General features: G+C 46.0%; 1 protein-coding gene across 1 annotated transcript in view; it reads left to right on the forward strand.

The window, feature by feature from the left end:
- The window catches only part of LOC124232322 (cytoplasmic FMR1-interacting protein 1-like), a gene marked incomplete at its 3' end in the record, with an annotated part of 19144 nt that extends 695 nt beyond the window's left edge, over positions 1-18449 (forward strand). The window contains exons 2-13 of the mRNA XM_046649278.1: positions 974-1096; positions 1170-1259; positions 2486-2563; positions 2800-2901; positions 3789-3970; positions 6983-7079; positions 7188-7316; positions 8345-8449; positions 10649-10740; positions 13134-13251; positions 17353-17475; positions 18324-18449. Of these exons, the coding sequence (XP_046505234.1) occupies positions 980-1096; positions 1170-1259; positions 2486-2563; positions 2800-2901; positions 3789-3970; positions 6983-7079; positions 7188-7316; positions 8345-8449; positions 10649-10740; positions 13134-13251; positions 17353-17475; positions 18324-18449 (1359 nt within the window). The remainder of the gene's footprint in view (positions 1-973; positions 1097-1169; positions 1260-2485; positions 2564-2799; positions 2902-3788; positions 3971-6982; positions 7080-7187; positions 7317-8344; positions 8450-10648; positions 10741-13133; positions 13252-17352; positions 17476-18323) is intronic.
- Positions 18450-19534: the final 1085 nt, after the last annotated feature.

The following is a 19534-nucleotide window of genomic DNA, read 5'->3' on the forward strand; positions in this document are numbered from 1 at the left end:
ACTTCCACACCCATGCCTAGTCTGGGGCCCAGTTCTGGGAGGAGTGATTGACTGCTTCTTCCATTCAGTGTTCTTCTCCATCCTAACTGGTGTTCTTTCCTTCTCGGAACAACGTGGGTGCCCCATGTGTCTTGTCTGTGGTTGGGGCTGCGCTGCATGTCCTGTCTGGGGTCAGAGCAGCCTCTCATGTCTTGTCCAGGGTCAGAGTTGCTTGATGTGTCTTATCTAGGATTAGAGCTACTCTCTGTGTCCCATCCAGAGTTGGAGCAGCATTCAGCAGGAGGCAGGCTGGAGTATGCCTACTCCTTTTCCCCAGAGCCGGCACAGATTTGTATTTAGATGAGACCTGCTCCGTTTCTATGCTTCTGTACATGAGCCTCAGAGTTCTGCTTTCAGTCTTCTGCTAACGGCCCCCTCCCTGTTTCACCTTGGCCCCCAGCCATCACCTTAGTAGTCACTGCAGGCTGCCCCTGTACTTCTGGAGGGAGGGCTCTAGCCATTTCCATCTCCATTCCTAACATGTAACCCTGCTTGGAGGTACTGCCTGGGAAACATCCGTGTTCAGGGAAGCCCCTTGGAGGTTGTGCCGGCCTCCTTGGGGCGGATGTGGTGTTGGAGGGGATGTTCCCTCCTCCAGCCCATGAAGGGGTTGTCACACCCTCCTAGAGAGCCCTTTAGGGACAGCGGTGGCCCCAAGGTGGGAAGGGTGGCATGAAGCGACTGCATATGTGGTGGCCCGTGTATCCTGCACCATGACACTCCTGGAGGCGGCAAGAGGCAACATTGTGACTCCCCTCCCAGCGAGCCCTGGGAGAGCTGCTAGACCCCAGGGACTGACTGTGACCATTTCAGCCACCCCAGTGCCCTCAGGAGAGGAGTCAGGCAAGTGGGGGCCTGATTTCCCCATCCCAGAAGGATTGTCAGGTGCCCCTGCCCTTCCTCACAGCACAGGTAGCTTTGCGTTTTGTTCTAGGCCAGGATGGCGGCCCAGGTGACACTGGAGGATGCGCTGTCCAACGTGGATCTCCTAGAAGAGCTGCCTCTGCCTGACCAGCAGCCCTGTATTGAGCCCCCACCATCCTCACTGCTATACCACGTGTGTGCTGGGCGCCGCGGGTGCACTGCCTGCCATGCCGACCCCCACATGATGGTTTTTCTCTTCCTTTCAGCCAAATTTCAACACTAACTTTGAAGACAGAAATGCATTTGTCACTGGCATTGCAAGATACATCGAACAGGCGACTGTCCATTCTAGCATGGTAATTCCATCCGCACATCTTTGTTTTCCTTGTGGGAATAGCAACTCTGAATGGCAAATGTATGTGTTTTTGGTATTCTGATGGGATACGTAGTGAGGAAAATGAGAGGAAACTGAATGAAATGCCTTATGCTTTTAGAAAAACCTGTGTTTTTCTTATTATAAAAACAATGCATGCTCTCTGAAAATTTAGCACCTATGGCCCAGAGAGAACCTTTCTCAGTATTTTGAGGGAATCCATTCTCTCTCCTACTTGTATACCTTTACTCGTCATGCCAGGTACTTATGTGATTTAGACTGCATAAGTCAATTGCGGTGTTATTATAATTGTGTATTTTAATGATTTCGGGAACATTTTCACATGTCATGAAAATGTGCTAAAGTAATCAATGGCTGGTACATATTGTAAATGCCCACAATTTAACTATTTTTGCATGTTTACTTAGTTTCCCTTTTTTCTTATAATAAAAAGTGCCGTGATGAACACTTTTCTAAATACATCATTATTCTCTTTGGCTAGATTTGTAGAAGAGAAGTTACTGGGTGAAAGGTTGAGAAATATTTTAAGGCATTGTAAAACCATCAAACTGTAGTTGACATTTTCAAGAACATCTCTGCACTTTGTATTGTTTTTATCAAAGGAAATAATGTGGAAGAAGAGTAGACACTAAGGTAGTTTTAAAATGACAGTAGTCCTCTTCCCAAGGATTCTCTGGATTTTAAGTACTGCAGAAACACTTCTAGCTTTTCCTGCCCACACTGGGAACAGCAGAGCTCCCTCAGTCTTCCTTAGGAGCCAGGAGACTCTGTGTGGCCTGGTGGAGAGCCTGTGAGGACCCCGTGCACATTCACAATGCACTGGGCCCTCCCCTGTGTCCCCACCTTCAGGTATGCATTGCCAGTGGGTGGTTTAGGGTTGAGTGGAGCTGCAGTGTAGCAGCTGTGGTGGATGCCCTGTGCCGCCCCGTGCAAAGGTGCCTGCAGGTCGCTGACACCCCTCTCCAGCCTGCAGAAACCTAGGGGTGTTTTGGGCCATCATTGTGGCCACACCACTGCACTGTGGCATCACTAGCTTCTCGGCAGCTCTGTTGGCATGCATGTCCTGTGCTTGTCTGTTCCTTCAGGGAGAGTCAGGATAGTTTATGCGTCTAGATTTTAGCAATTTGGCATCTTCTTGTTTATGATTGTTCCCCTGCGTGCCTTTGATTTGCCCTATGTCCCCTGCAGAATGAGATGCTGGAGGAAGGCCAAGAGTATGCTGTCATGCTGTACATCTGGAGGAGCTGCTCTCGGGCCATCCCACAGGTGCCCCCAACGTTGCTGGCCACACCCCACTCCTGCCTGCCCAGCCCAGCCCAGCCCCTCCCTCATCCCACAGACCATGTCTTCATCTGAAACACACCACACCTCTATCCCTTCCAGCCCTGCCCCACCCATACCACACCCCCTACCCACTGGTCGCCTGGGACCCCAGCTCTAACAGCGGCCTTTTCCTCTCACTCCCAGCTGGGTTGAAGCCTCTTTACCTTGCTTTTCCCCAGGTGAAATGTAATGAGCAGCCTAACAGAGTGGAAATTTGTGAGAAAACTGTGGAGGTCCTCGAGCCTGAGGTCACAAAACTGATGAATTTTATGTACTTCCAGGTAAAACAGCGCTGTAATCCTCAAGGTTTAATGCAGAGGAGTAGGGATGCTAGCGCTATCTCATCTATCACTATGGACCCAAGAACAAAGCACATGTAAATTAAAACAACCACACAGCCTCTGAGATAAAAGGGAACTAAGGTGTTGATGGTCTAAAACCTCGCTGGCTCTTTCAGAAGAGATACTTCTCTTGCATTTCACTTTTCTTCTCTCTGAGTGAATTCACATTTCCTCCACGAAGCCTGCTTTCTGTCCTTCCGAGCACTGTTGTCCTTCTGCCAGTCCTACTTGGGATTCACCTGGTTTCTCAGGTGTTTCTTTCTCTCATCCTCGCCCTGACTGTCCACCCCAGTGGTTCCTACCTTGGCCTTGGCTCCTCTGGCGTTTTGGTTAGGCAAAGTGGCCAGAGGGAGGAGACTTGCTGGCTTTTTAAAGATGTGCTTTGGACATGTGAGAAAATTTTTCTTACAGACTCCTTTAGCAAAGGGAGAAGATAGAACTTGTTAGCAGATGAATTTTTGTTTTATCTTAAATATCGTCCAGAAGAAAACTCCCCCTCACTTTTTTCACCTCTGAAAGTTAAAACATCTCTTTATAAACATTCTGCTGCAGCATTTTGCTCAGTGACTGCTGAATAATCAACACAATTCTTTTACTTTAGGGAAGTAGTTGGTAAAGTAGAAAAGTACAAAATAAATCGTGATTGTCATTGGTGTGTGGGAATTACTTTATAGAAACATGTCTTTTGACCTGAGCTGCAAACATCCACTCATTTGGGTGTATATTTTATCAACAAGTAACAGTGAATCCAGACTCTGTGCTTGAAGCTGAGCATGGAGTCAGCCTATCGTTGACAGTGGCTTTTCTGCCTTCCTTCGTTTGTGCAGAGAAATGCCATTGAGCGTTTCTGTGGGGAGGTGAGGCGCCTGTGCCACACGGAGAGGAGGAAGGACTTTGTGTCTGAGGCCTACCTAATCACACTGGGCAAGTTCATCAACATGTTTGCTGTGCTGGATGAGCTGAAGAACATGAAGTGCAGTGTGAAGAACGACCACTCAGCATACAAGAGGTGAGCTTTGGCCTTGTGCCTTTGGGCCACGTGGATAGTGCTGGGGAGGTGGGATGGTGCCTCATCAGTTGGCTGTCCTGCACATAGTTGGTGCACATCCCATGTGTTCTGAAATAAGCGCTATGGGTTGGTAGTGGTTGCTCAGCAGTCTTCGAACTGTTTGAATACACACCCTTAGGAGGTGGGGGTAGCCAGCAGATTGTTTGCGTTGCAGTGCAGCGCTGTGTCCTCATGGACATGTGTATATTATGGTTTCATGAAGTTAGAGTGGGATCTGAGCATCCTCGTCATCCCCAGGTGTTTGTTGAGGACCTCTGGGTGCTCAGCACCCTTGGGAAGACAGAAGCGCAACGACCAGTCCCTGCTCTCAGAGTGCTGGGGTCGCTGCAGGGCCTTGGCCTGGTGAGCATCTTGACAAGGGGGCAGGTGGGTTCTGTGGCCTGAGGGCGCCCCCTCTGCTCATCACTCACTGGTAGGATGTCCGTCACAGCAGTGGGCAGAGCTGGAGCTTCCACGTCCTGGACCAGCTCTCCTCCAGGGTGGTTTTCTTTTTGAATGTAAAGAACTTCTGGAGAAGAGAACTGGAAAAGCTGGGCATGGCACAGCAGTGCACTTCTGAAAAACCATGAAGGGGCAGTTGGTGGCAGGCAGAAGGAAGGCTGTTGGTCAGAGCAGAGTCAGCTGTCTTCCAATCAACTTTCTTAGAAAATATGCTCAGTACTGTTGAAGGCATGATTGGCTTGAAGGAGATGCTGACATCTATTTCTTCCGTTAGACAAGGAATCTTGGCTATGAAATTAAATTTGAAGAGTTTACTTTGCATCTGAATACACTGTAGTTAGGTTGCATCTAAAAATCATACAACTGTTGCGTCTTTAAAATAAAATCGACTTGGGACACAGTGCCAAACCTAGATTTGAGGATAAGGCGGCAGTGGGAGTTGAGCTAGGTCCCTAGCATTTTAAGCTTTATTCAAGTGAGTAAGTACAGGCATTCCATTCATCACCTAGGGTCAGCTCTGGGCAGAAGCCTGGATCTTCAAACCCAGGAAATCTTTGGAGTTGGCCTGTTACCCCTCTTGGGTGGGAAACTCTGCAGTTGTCCCCATCTGATGACAGTGTTTGTGAGACTCCAAGTGTGTGTGACTCTCTGCAGAGCATGGGGTCTTCTGAGAGGTGGAGGGTGAAACCAGCCCAGCCTAGGAGAGCAGCGTCTGCTCCTGGCTGCACAAATCACTTGCTATGATTTTGAGCAGCTTTCTTAGCCTTTCTGACTTTATCGGGGAGATGGGGTTGGTGGACGGCATCAGTGGTTTTTCATTTCAAAAAGATTTTCTCTTTTCTCGGCAGCAGCACTTTTATTCCAAAGCCCAGTCTGTAAAATAGTTTAAAGATGGGGCTGCTCTGTGGAAGGCTGTGGGGGCCCCAGGCACCCCCCTCCAGGAACCACAGGGGTCTTTACCACCTGAGGCTCCCCTGAGCACTGAGAGGGCCTGGGCCACCCCTTCCTCCTTTCCAGCGGCCTCGTCCTGTGACCTCTGTTTGGGATCCCCTGTTGGTTCACCTTCCCAGACAGTAACCCCTACTCCTCCCCAGTCTTTACACACCCCCACTCCAACACAATTTTTATTTGCACCCAGCTGGTAGCTACCAGTACATCCTCTTCTGAGTGTAAATGCCAAGATAACCTATATGGTTATTGTGAGGCTTGAGAAAAAGAAAACAGCATCTTTGATCCCTTCCTTAGTTTCAGCAGCCACTCAGATCAATAAAGTGAACACTTTGAAAAGGAATGTGACTGTATTAGTTAATGTTAGTTTAACTGTATATAATTCTTAAAAACTTAGAGACATAACAGTGCCTTAAACAAGATTTCCGATTCTTTCTTTCTCACCTGAAAAGTCCTGAGCTGGGTGATCTGCAGCTGATGAGGGGGTTCCACAGTGTTCAGGACCCAGGACTCCAGCTGTCCTGCTGCTCTGCTGTCTTCATGTGTTGTCTCATGTTTCAAGATGGTTGCTTAAGCTCCAGCTGTCATTTCTGCATTCCAGTCAACAAGGAGGAAGAAGAATAGAAGGGCCCACACTCTCCTTTATAAAAACTTTCCAGTGCCTTGCAAGACTTTTCATTATGTCTCATGGCTCAGCCATCGGTCATGTGGAGATGAGGCACATCGGTGCCGCATGAAAATTGGGAGTTTATTCCTAAGAAAGCAGGGAAGAAGTGACTATTGGAGTAGGTTATCAGTCTTCTATCAGTAAAAACCCCAAGTTTCTAGGTTGCATAGACATGTCCTTATGTGGGCAGGCTATGTGCCGAATCCTCACGTTCACCTTGACACTGCTCTGACGAACTCAGAGACTCAGTATGTGCCTCACAGCACGATCAGACCTCAGTCTACAGGTCCTTCTGTGCGCCTTTCCATCTCTGTTCTCATGTCAGTTCTGTGGGCGGTCAGATGGGCGGCTGTTGTTAGTTACTGATGTGATGAATGAGGCTCAGCAGAGTTCAGGAGGTTTGTCCAAGATGGAGCTGTGTATTAGTGGAGGGACCAGGATTCTGTCTCAGACCTTTGGCATCAAAACTGTGTATGGTCCCTAACTTGTGGAGGCGTGGTGGCCCAGAGGGTTCCCAGCAGAGAACATGAATGGTGCTTGCCATCCTCGTCACCGGGCTCTAGAAGTCACAGAAGAGGGGGTGGCCTTTCTCAGACCCGGGGACAGGGAGCCCAGGACAGAGGCCAGTGTGCAGGGGCCCTTCAGAAAGGCCTGTGGGTGGTGCTGCCACGTCTCTGAGGAAGTTTGTCAGCTCTGGACATCTGGGTCATGAGCTGTCCAGGTCGGCAAAAGACTGCCCTGGAGTTAAAGATGGAGAAGCTAGAGGAGGTTGAAGTTAAGACCCACATTTCTACAGATAACTGTAGGCAGAGTAAAATAATCCTGAATTCCTAGGCTTTTTTCTTTTTTCATCATTAAGCATGTTGGTTGAGTAACTCTGTTTTTTGCTTTCAAAGGGCTGCTCAGTTTTTGCGGAAAATGGCGGACCCACAGTCCATCCAGGAATCTCAGAATCTGTCCATGTTCCTGGCCAACCACAACAAGATCACACAAGTAAGGCTCACGCTCTCCCCACTCTGGCTGGCAGGGTGCATGGCTGCTGGGCGGGGGACCCGGGGCCAGGAGCAGACCATGGCACAGGTCTCCTGCTCTGTGTGTCAATCTCTGCAGCAACAGCTCGAAGTGATTTCTGGCTATGAAGAGCTCCTCGCTGACATCGTGAATCTGTGTGTGGATTACTATGAGAACAGGATGTACTTGACACCCAGTGAAAAACACATGCTTCTCAAAGTCCGTGTGGGGTGACTGCCCCTTGTACTCTGGAGGGAGGGATGGCCCTGCTGTCATTAATAGGCTGTGCTTTGTCTAAGATCCTTTTGCATGCCTTTTCTTATTCTGACGCTTGCCGTGTGTGTGTGTGTGTGTGTGTGTGTGTGTGTGTGTGTGTTTGTATGTTGTATGTGTGTGTGTGTGTGTGTGTGTGTAGCATCCTCTGCCCTGCACACAGCCTATAGTTGCACTACAGGCTCTTGACACATTCCTGTGAGTATGTCCTGGGCTTGACCCCGGTGCCAGGTGGATCACATGCCCACCCCCAGAAAAGGTGCTTGTGGGTGAGGAGGTCCTGGGTCCAGGGTTTCTCCCAGCATTAAGCTTCTGTAGTACACGTTATACCTTATTCCACCTATCAAGGATGTGATTCCGAGGAATTAAATATACTGTGTCACCATGATTAAAGTAGACCTGTTGTTCCAGAAACAGCCATTCACCATATTGTTCGTTATTATTCTATTTCAAGATGAGGAGGTTTTCAGTGACATTCCTCGTGGGGCCAGGAGAAGGTGGTTCCGCCATTCCCTTTGCTCTGCCCTCCACGTTTGTGGAGGGAAGCCCTGGAGACCCTGTGCTGCATGTCCGGCCGCCCAAAGCCCTCCCTGCAAGAGCGGGCCCAACCCCAAGACCTCATCACACTGGAGAGCCCACTGGATAGCACACTGTGACGGCTGAAATGTTCTGTCGGTGCTGTCTGGTGCAGGGGCCCCTGGCTATGGGTGCTCATGGAAATCCGTATTTTGTACTGCATTGTGCTTGATGAGAGGTGGAGCTGATGTGTGTGCCTGGGGAGGACGCTGAAATAGCTGCAAGGAATGACGCATGTAAAAGAATAGCTTCTCAAGAAGGGATAGCTATTTATTTCCAAGGAGCTTTTAAAAACGCTTTTTGAAAGAAGAGTGAATTGTCATTTCGAAATAAACTGTAGCAGTATAAGTGCTTAGAGGCAATTAAACTTGCAGGTCTGAGTTTTATGTGATTTTCAGGTCATGGGGTTTGGTCTGTACTTGATAGATGGGAGTGTCAGCAACATCTATAAACTAGATGCCAAGAAAAGGATAAACTTATCCAAGATGGACAAGTACTTCAAGGTAAGTTGCCTTCTTTTAGATAAACGTTTTTATTGAAGTGTATACCACTTGAAATTTGGGAGATGAACCCCTATAACCATGACACATATCAGGAAATGGGGCATGCTGACTGGCAGCGCTCACACTCCTGTCTACAGAGGCGGCTTCTCTGCCTCCTGCTGTGCACCAGTGTTGCCTGGGTTTGAACCTTGTAGAAAGGGGATCAACCCATGTTCTCTCTCGTGCATCTGGCCACTTTCACTCACTCTGTTTGTTAGAGTCATCCCTGTGGGAGCCTGCAGCTCCAGTCCTTAGGTTTTTTTTGTGGTGGAGCAATTCTTGTGATTAGACTGCAGTTTATTTATCCATTTTGTTGTGATGGAGGTGAGATTGTTTCTGGGTTTTGGCTGCTCTGACTTAGTGCACGTCTGTGCTCGTTTCTGTTGGAATATACCAGGTGGGGGGTGGTGGTTGCGGGTCCTGGTAGTAAATCCAGCCTGACGATTCTCCCACATGGTTGTGCAGATTTGTGTTCCTTCCAACAATGAACGAGCATTCCCATTGTTCCACATCCTCGGCAACACTTGGCACTGTCACTTTTTGAGGGGAAGGGGCATCCTGAAGGGTATGTCCATCCTTATGATTTCCTCAGTAGCATGTCCTGCAGTTTAGTCGCTGTTTCCTTGGTGACTTTTCATGCTGTTAGCCTTTTGTGTGTTCTCTCTGGTGAAGTGTCACTTCAAGTCTCTAGTTCTTTTTTCCCTGTTGATTTGTAGTCTGTGTATTCTGAGTCCATGTCCTTTGTTGGATACATGTGTTCTAAAATACATGCCTTCTCCCCTATGTGGCTCTCCTTTTCACTTTCTTAAAGGTGTCATTTGGTAAACTTCTGTTCAATATTTAATGTAGTCCAATATATCGATCTTTAATGTCCACTTTAGGAAATCTTTGTATACAGCAGGCTCATGAGAATTTTCTTCTGTGTTACCTCCTAGAAGTGTCACCATTTCCTTTTCCATCTAGATCTGTAATCCCCTTGAAAGTTTCCTCTGTGCGTGCTGTGAGGTAGCGGGTTGACATTCTTGGATTTTTTCCTCCCCGTTATACATATCCAATTGACCCTGTCCATTTATTGCAAAGACTATCTTTTCTCCCGTTGCCCTGCCGTGTTACTTGGGTCATAAAGCAGGTGTCTGCATGTGTGTGACTGTCTTAGCTTCTCTGTCTTTCTCCACTGGTTTCCATCTGTGCTCCAGGGCCACACTGTCTTAGTTTTCCAAAGGAATAGGTCTGCATATCAAGAAGTCGTCAAGTTATGTTCTTTAAGATTGCCTTGAGTATCATCCCTTCACCTTTCGACCTACATCTTAGAATTGGCTTGCTGATTTTCACAAGCACACAGGCACACACTACTGATAGCCTGGTTTTCCTCTTGGAATATTGTTTGGAATTCCATTGAATCTATAGATCAACTTAGTGAGAATCGACATTTAAAAAATACCAAGTCTTCCAATACATGAACCTGATATATTTCTTCATTCACTTAGAATTTTAAATTTTCTCTAGAATTTTTGGTGGTATTTTTGCTTAGAAGTCTTGTACATATTTTGTTCATGTATTCATACATACTTTTTTGATGCTATTGGAAGTTGTTCCTCTTTAAATTTTCTTTCTTTCTTTCTTTTTTTTTTTTGTTGTGGAAGATTAGCCCTGAGCTAACTGCTGCCAATCCTCCTCTTTTTGCTGAGGAAGACTGGCCCTGAGCTAACATCTATGCCCATCTTCCTTACTTTATATGTGGGACGCCTACCACAGCATGGCATTCCAAGCGGTGCCGTGTCCGCACCCGGGATCTGAACTGGTGAAACCCAGGCCTCCGAAGCAGAACGTGCGCACTTAACCGCTGTGCCACCAGGCCGGCCCCTCATTTTCTAATTGTTGCTTGCATATAGAAATGCAGTTGATTTTTTTGTAACTATAGATCTAGCAAAAGGTAGGTTAATTTTAATATTTGAATTGGTTTTATGAATGTTGGTTCTTAATTTGTATTTTGTTCCGAAAGTGCATGTAGAAGTTATTTACAACTTTTTTGCAGTAAATGATTTGCAGAAATAGCGTTCAATGCATAGTAATTATTACTATTACTCGTTCTTCTTGTGTTTATGTATTTGGTGACTAAACATACATAATGACCCTGTTTTTTTTGTTCTTTGAATACAGCAGCTCCAGGTGGTTCCACTGTTTGGGGACATGCAAATAGAACTGGCAAGATACATCAAGACCAGCACGCACTATGAGGAAAATAAATCTCGGTAGGACGAGCTGCCCATTAGAGCATTCTGCTGTGGCCTCACTGTCATTTAATAACTCTAGTCATTTATCTGAGATAACACCTTTGCCATTCTCAACTCTCTGGAACTGAATGCCTAATGTGGTAGCCCTTGCCACGTGTGGCTGTTTACCTTTAAATTCATTAAAAAATGCAATTTATTTTCTTAGTGGACTAGCCATTCAAATATTTAATAGTTTGTGGCTACTGTATTGGTGAGCACAGATACAGAACTTTTCCATCATCCCAGAGAATTCTTTTGGATAGTGCTGGTTGAGAATGTAGACTTGTTAACAAATGCTCTGGGCCTTGTGGTCTGCTGGTCACTTCTGAACAAGCAGCCCTGTTTGTGGGTGGGATGTTTGCGTGTATCTTACAGAGGGTACAAGCCTGTAACCTGCCGACCAAATCCAGCCCAGGCCTGTTTTTGGAAAGTCTTTGTTGCTGAGAACGATCTTTACATTTTAAAAGGGTTGTTTTTAAAATAAGACAATGTGACTATGTGACAGATGTGACAGAGACAGTGTAGCCCACAAATCCTAGAGTATTTACTTTCTGGTCTTATATAGAGAAAGGTGGCCAACCCTGCCGTATAGGATCTGTAGCTCACAGTTAAGGTATTATTGTAGATTCCACATAGGCGGGTGAGTCTCATAGGATGCTTTTGCTGACTTTTGTCAAATGCATGCACCCATAGCCAAACTGGCCGAAGTTCAACCATGATTTTGAAAAACCAGTTGCATCTCAATCTGTTCACTCTGAGGCTGGCAGTCTTTTTCTTTAAAGGCCAAATAGTAAACACGTTAGGCTTCAGGGGCCACATGTGGTCTCTGTCTCATATTCTCGTTTGTTTTTTCTTTTCTTTTTTGTCTTATTAAGCAAGTTTTTAAAAATGTAAAAACCATTTGTACGGCCCTAGACCCATACAATAGCTGACCGCATTTGACCTGTGCTGTAGTTTGCCAACCTCTGTGCTAGTTTATTTCCAAATATATTTGCCATTAAATCTGCTATGTGATCCACTCTTAGATGACTTCTCACTCTCCTCTGTTAAGTTCATTAAGCTGAAACTTCTTTGTGCTTCAGTACCACCTCAAACTCTGATTTGGAACATGAGCTGATGTCCATGGTATGAATGTCCGGCTGTGACTGAGTTCAGGCTGACAGCGTGACATTCATTACACGATGCTTCTGCCCTAACAGATAGGGATTAGCTCTAGATCATAAGTAATGGAAAGTCGGTAAGAGAATCAGGAAACCATGAGTTTGTGCACTTATTGTCTGTTTTTAATATGATTTATTCTAAGTTTATAGCATTTAATTGGTAATAATGCCCATGTTTCACAGCTTCCTTGGGAGGTGCCTGAGCATATAGCAATCAGCTTTGGGAGCCTGGCCCACGGGCCCCACACCAGCATCTGGCCCCAGAAAGGGCAGATGCAGAGTGTGCCAATGCCAGCAATCAGGCTCTGGGCTCCAGTGCCTTGCCTGAGGTGGATATGCTGTTGGGGGTCTGCAGGGGAGGCAAGTGTATTGAGAATGGATCCCAGTGCAGAGCCTGTGCCTTGCACGCTCATTGCAGACTTGAGGAGCTGCCTGGGATAATGCCGACATAATCATCCCGTCATCCTGTAGTGGAATCAAAGAGAAAGAGGTACTACTTGAGACAGTGCACTGACCATCTCAAAAAGTGGTAACTTGTATTCCATCCCTTCACAAAAAGGAGACCAGCTTGTTAAAAACACAGAGTACTGGTGCTACATGTGAGGGGGCAGCCGTCTAAGTCCTAAGATCCATGCTTTCTGCCCAAGAGCACCAGCAGTTTCAGTTCTTAATAAACTTCTTTCCCACTAAATTGTGTCTGTTTGCTGCTGAAATGGTGTGTTGTGCACATAGGTAGTTATGGTGACAGTGTCTAACTTCCAGGTGATGTCAGTTTTCAACTCTCCCCGTAAGGAGAAGTTTTGCTCCTGAGTCTTTGGCTGATTTGTTTCTGTACTATAGCTTCTATTTTCCCACATGAGTAATAAAGAAATAGTTCCTGGCAACTCTGCAATAATACGTCAAGAGATCCTCGCAAGGGTGATGCATTGTCGTAGATCCAGCAGTGTCTCTCAGCGTTCTAGAAAATGGTTTATTGATTATAGAGAAATTACAATTCCTTTTCCAAAACACAGATATGAGAAGGTAGGGCAGTGACCCTGACACAGGGAGAGGGGGCTGGGCCAGCTCTGTTTCCTTGCTGAGAATTCCATATTCTTTCCTAGCCTTCAGCTCCTCTCCCACGCTATGCATGTGTCCTTGGGCACCCAGCGTTGTGCTGCATAAGCCTTGTGCAAGTGCCCTCAGGTGACACACGTTTCCCCTTCACTGCAGATGGACGTGCACATCTTCCAGTAGCAGCCCGCAGTACAGCATCTGTGAGCAGATGATCCAGATCCGGGAGGACCACATGCGCTTCATCTCAGAGCTGGCACGCTATAGCAACAGTGAGGTGAGTGGGCCTTCTGCGCCCGCCCGCACTGACACCTGAGGACAGATGGCCCTAGAATGTCATCTGTGTTCTCTGCAACCAAAAACTGACGTTAATTGCTTTGAGAAGCATAGTTGAGTACGAATACTTAAAAAGCACTCGTTATAATGGATGGCAGTGCAGTCAGCATCGTTTTTATCTGTTCACCTGTAGATCTTTTTTCAGAAAAATGTAATAGAGGTCCCAAAAGAAAGGACTGAGGAAAGACCATGAATTAAGTCTGTTTCCTAGTCTAGTCTTGTTTCCAAGCTGCTAGAAGAGAGAGGGTAGGGCCTCAGGAAAGGAGTGATTATGGCTTGTGGCCGTTTCGTGCCTAGAGGCAGGAAGTCCTGAAGGCAGAGGCGTGTAGGAGCTGCTGGGTCGGTGGGAGGACGTCCTGGTGCCCAGGGGAGGGCCTGGAGTTGGGTGTAGGAGGAAGCGCTATCTCCTCGGCTTCAGGCCTTGTTAATTCCTTTCGGCTTTGCAGCTGGGTTTCCTGTGTCCTTGTTTGGGCTGATCATGTTATCCCCACCTGTCAAGTGTGACTCCAAGCCAGCCCTGCCAGTATGTGGGGTGTGCCGGAGGGGTGTGTGAGTGTGGAGGAGCATTGGGAATGGCACTTCTCATATCTTAGCAGACGAGGCAGCAAGGTCAAAGCAGTGGTCAGTGGTGTGGGTTCTGCAAATAGTCAAGAGGAACCCGGGGACTTGGGGCCACAGACACAGGTCTGGTTTGTGAGACTGTGGTACCTCAGGGTTCTCAGGGGGACCATTAACATTTGTGGGGAACAGCTCTGTGCGTTGGCCCCACCCATTGCAGGATGATGAGCACCCCTGCCCCCACCCACCAAATGCTAGTCGTCATACAACTAGAATGACTGAAAGACAGCCCAGATGTCTTAGGGCATGTGCTGCCTCCAGCAGACCCCTGGTAGGTGGCCGACTCCCTAGTGAGGAGGCCTTACTTCACCCCTTCTCCAGCGGCCAGCACAGCCCTTAGGGTAGAGATGGGGAGCAGCCCCTTGAGACTTCATGATGTAGTTGTAAACCGAGTTCATGGGAAGCTCTCAAACAACACGTAGAGCTGATTTTTACTCCAAATAAGAGCATCTAACAGCATGCATGGTTCCTGTCATCTTCCTTTTGCTGTTGAGTGTAGTACCTTCAGGATAAGATGATGATTTTAACAAGAAGAAAGAGATCGACCTTTGAATGCTTTACTCAGTTTGTTTGTTTATTTATTTGCTGAGGAAGAGTTGCCCTGAGCTAACATCCGTGCCGATCTTCCTCTAATTTTTAGTATGTGGGCTGTCAGCACAGCATGGCGAGTAACAGAAAAATATAGGTCCAAGCCCGGGAACCAAACCTGGGCCACTGAAGTGGAGAGCACTGAACTTAAGCACTAGGCCGCCAGCAACTTAGGTTGTTTCGTGTGTTGGCTATTGTGAATAATGATGCAATGAACCCAGGGTTGTAGAGTCAGTTGGTTTTTGATGAGGGTATACTCAGTGGGGAACAAATAATGCTGGGGAAACTGGGAATCCACATAGAAAAGAATGAAGTTGGACCCTTTCCTCATACCATACAAAAAATGCAACTCAAAATTGATCATAAAATAATTGTAAGAGCTAAAACTACCACACTTTTTAGATTCCACGTATTAGTGAGACTGTACAATATTTGCCTTTCTCTGTCTGACTTACTTCACTTAGTACAATACCCTCAGTGTTCATCCATGTTGTTGCAAATGGCAGGATTGCCTTCTTTTTTTCGTTTGAGGAAGATTGGTCCTGAGCTAACATCTGCCACCAGTCTTCCTCTTTTTGCTGAGGAAGATTGGCTCTGAGCTATATCCATGCCCATCTTCCTCTACTTTATATGTGGGACGCCTGCCACAGCATGGCTTGCCGAGTGGTGCGTAGGTCCGCACCCGGGATCCGAACCTGTAAACCCCACGCCACTGAAACAGAACGTGCAAACTAAACCGCTGTGCCACTGGGCTGGCCCAGGATTTCCTTCTTTTTTATGGTTGAATAATATTCCACTGTGTATACAAGCATATGTATATACATACACACACACTATTTTTCCAAATTTGTTTGCCTCAGGATCCAAATTAAGTTCCAGACACTGCAGTTTGTTGATGTGTCTCCTTGGAGATGTGTCCCCCTCCATCTCTCTCACTCTCTGGGGTATCATTTGCCATGACTTCTGTCCCGTGTTTCCTATACATTGGTAGTTAGATCTGGAGACCTGATCAGACTCAGCTTCCCTTCTCTCAGCCCACTCGGCCCTTCGTCGGCCATGCCGCAAACCGCTGGAATGTCTGGCTGACTCTGTGATGCGGGCAGCGTTGTCTGCTGCCTAGCTGCGTGCACCTGTAAGGGTGATACTCTAGTTCTGCCCTCCTCCTCAGCCCTCATACCAGCTGTGCCTTACTCTGTGGGATCCCTCCTGCAGAAGAGACAAGGTCACAGCTGGATTCCTTTGCTTTACGTATCAATTGTTAAAATAATTGATTCCCTAGCATCATCTAAGGTAACAAATCAAGGATTTTTTTAGTACTGTGTTGAAGTCAATCTACTTCAGTTTTTTTCTTTTTCTTTTTTTCCCATACTGGTTCTTAATGACTCCTGCAAATTTTGACTTGATGTCTCAAGATACACTCAGCAATTTTAAAATAGCAATACTGGCACTGCTAATAATCATATAATTACTAGAAACAACATAGTTTTATATCGTAATATATAACTTTATGTTATATTATAATAACAATACAATTACCAAAAATTGTTTAAGATTTATTTTGCGGTGGATTTTGTCCTTAGATTTCTCCCTCTGGGTTGTTCATTCACTGTCTTTCAAAGTTGCTTGAAGTGTTTGTTTTGTGTTGGTCTCAGCCTATTGATAGTGATGCTGAGACACTCTCTTGGAACTGTGCTACTTGTGGCAGCCTGAGGGTAGAAAGAGAGCATGCATGTGGGCCTGGGGTTCTGATTTTATTGGAGTTGAGGGTAGGGGCGTAGTGTTTCATGGGCTCACTCTTTATTGGTGAATTTAAAACGTAAGAGTGGGAATGTAAAGCGTGGGAAGAGAAAAAACAAGTGGCCCAAATGGTCACTTATGGAAACCAACTAAGATCTCTAAAGCAAAGGAGCCTTAGGCAGGCAGATGGCCTCGCTCTTTATCTGGTCATGTGGCTGGCAGTGTGTCTGTTGAGAGAGCCATCTTTGAAGTGGATGCCACACAATCAAAGCTTATGTGAGGCACTTGCATTACAAAAAAGAAAGACTAGCTGTCGGCGCTTCCAGTCCCCTGGGTCACCCAGGGCTCTCTAAAAGGGGAACTTCATGGGTGGAGCAGCCTGGCTCTTTATCTAGTTGTGTAGCTGGCAGTGTGTTTATTTGAGATGGATGTCTTTGAAATGGATCCCTTGGCAATCAAAAGGTTAATGTCAGGCACTTACATTATAATCAAAAAAAGGCAATTATCAGACACTTATGCTATATGGCCCCACTGTGCGGCCATGATGCCAACTTATTACACAGTTCAGTTCATTGTTTCATTTTGCTTTTGAGTTTCAGGGATCCCTTCCCCCCCTAATTTAATGTTATGTCGTAGTATATACCGTTTATGTGGTTCCCAAGTCAGATGTCTCAAAGGAGGCATGCTCAGAGAAGCTGGCTTCCCCTCCACCCTGTGCCTCCCTGCCCTGTAGGTCACTATACTTAAATCTGTTCTATTTGATATAAGCAAATACACAGGATGTGCACGTTTTCCTTTATTTGGCAAGTGGAAACATACTGTGCACAGGCCTCTCTGAACACCATGCCTTGGAGGTTCATCCAGCACAGTCTACAGCATCTTTTCTCTTTGCTTTGAGAGCTACAGAGCATTCATCATTGGGGGCTCTGTGGACGCCAGCCTGTTGCTACAGGGAAGGCTTGTGGGCCCACATCATTTCATATTTTAGAATGTACCTTTAGAGTAGGTTCCTAGAGTGGGTTTGGTGGGTCACGGGGTAAATGCATAGGTGGTTTTTCTGCATATGGGGTGTCTTCCTGATACTTCTGTTGTGCTCTAGGTTGTCACAGGGTCTGGCCGCCAGGAGGCTCAGAAGACAGATGCTGAGTACCGGAAGCTCTTCGACTTGGCACTGCAGGGCCTGCAGTTGCTGTCTCAGTGGAGCGCCCATGTGATGGAAGTGGTAGGCATTCTGTGCTTGCTTTTATTTGGAAATGCAGGGAATTAAAAGAACATCAACCTCCAGCTGGTTAGAATTGCTTTTGTTCCCAAGCTCCAAGAAATTGACTAAATGATATTTGTTCTGCATTAACTTTGGTCTTTGGATCAAGAAAACATTGGCTTTTTAGCTTTGGCCTTAGAAATAAGAATATATATCAATTTAAATGTTTCTAAGATGACTCAACATACATTGCATGTATGTATGTTACAAATAAAGGGCCTCATCTTTTAAAACGTTTTATAGAATTAAATTTAAGTACTGTTATGATGATTTTTAATTCTCTTTTATTTAAACAATATTTTCTCTGTGGGGTTCTAGCCATCACTTTTTTTGTTTAGTATTAGTAAAATGGTTTCTGATGCCATGTAAAGATTTGGATACCTATAAGTCATAGAGAGTTTTCTCTTTTGTTGTTTATTTTGATCAGACCAAAATTATATTGGATGAGTACATGATCATTTGAATAGCTAATTCTCTTTTTAAACGGTGATGAAATGCCTAGAGTGTTAGAGAGTTAAAATATCCAGGCCGTTTTGTCTGATGTATTTCTTAAACCTCTGGTCTGTTTCTTAAACCCGAAGTCGCATGGCCAGAATGTTTTGCACTCTTAGGGAGATGGACTCTGTGTGTGTCTGCGTGGTGTGTGCACGCATGCGTAGTGTGTGTGTGTGAGTGAGTGTGACTTTCAGACTCTGCAAATACTACAAGGCTGACCTTTCGGTAGCTTTGGTGAAGGTCATGTGAGTGAGACAAGCAGTTAAGCATTGTTCGTTCAGTGTGAATGTCTTCCTCCTTTCTGACCACACCAGTATTCATGGAAACTTGTGCACCCGACGGACAAGTACTCCAACAAGGACTGCCCTGACAACGCTGAGGAGTATGAGCGCGCCACCCGCTACAACTACACCAGCGAGGAGAAGTTCGCCCTCGTGGAGGTATGGTTTGTCTGCTTTCTCTTCCTCCTATGACTCTGGCCTCAAACTGTCTTCCCTTTCAAAAGCAAAGGCAAAAATGTGAATAAAACTGCCCATTTTATGTCATTACTTTTATGTAGGGTAGCCCTTTGCATCTATCACAGTTCTCAGAACAGGATAAAGTAGGTTCTTGGTGTCTGCACTGACAGCTCCCCTGGGCAGATCAGGGGTTTGCTCGTGAGCATCTGGGAGGGGGAGCAGCTTTTGGTGTGGAATGCAAGAGGACACGACATGACCCTGGCAGTCTGAGAGAGAAGCGCCCCTCATCTCCTCCAGCGTTTCCAGCTGTTGAATCACCAGCTCTTTGCTCTCACACATGTCAGCTGTGGCTCCCTCAGTTATGCACTGTCTTCATGAGCCTTTTGATGAACAGAAGCTCTTACATTTCACTGCCACCCAGTTTCTTTTCTTTTGTAGTTGAACTTTGCCTGCCTTGTTTAAGAAATCTTTGCATGCTGTAAGGTCCTCAAGGTATTCTCCTCCACTGCCTTCTGGATGTTTTATTCTGCTTTCACGTTTAGGTCTGAAATTCACCTGAAGTTAGTTTTTGAAACACTTCGCCTGCCCCCTGCTCTGCTTGCCACCTTTATTGTGAACAAGTGACCATACGTGTGTGGGTGTGTTTCTACTCACTCTTCTAATCCATCAGCCAGTGTGTCTGTCCCGTGCTAACACCCCTCTGTCTTAATTACTATTGCTTGTTCTGGGTATAGTAAAGCAAGTCTTTCTGTCCTTAGGAGTTCCTCAGCTATTCTTGCCTTTTGTATTTTCATGTAAATTTTAGACTCATCTTTTCATATCCCAGTGAAACTTTTTGGAATTTATGTGGATCATTTTAGGGGAGAATTGACAAATTCATAATATTGAGACTTTTATAAATATGATATATCCCTCCATTTGTTTAGATTCTCTTTAATTTGTCTTTTATAATCTGTGTAACACTCCTGCACGTCCTTTGTTAGCTTTATTTCTAGGTGTTTGATAGCAGGTGGTATACTTTTAAGTTTTTATAAATATTTGTCACTGGTATTACAAATATAAATTAT

Source organism: Equus quagga, unplaced genomic scaffold (assembly GCF_021613505.1).
Source record: "Equus quagga isolate Etosha38 unplaced genomic scaffold, UCLA_HA_Equagga_1.0 HiC_scaffold_4554_RagTag, whole genome shotgun sequence".
NCBI classification, from domain to species: domain Eukaryota; kingdom Metazoa; phylum Chordata; class Mammalia; order Perissodactyla; family Equidae; genus Equus; species Equus quagga.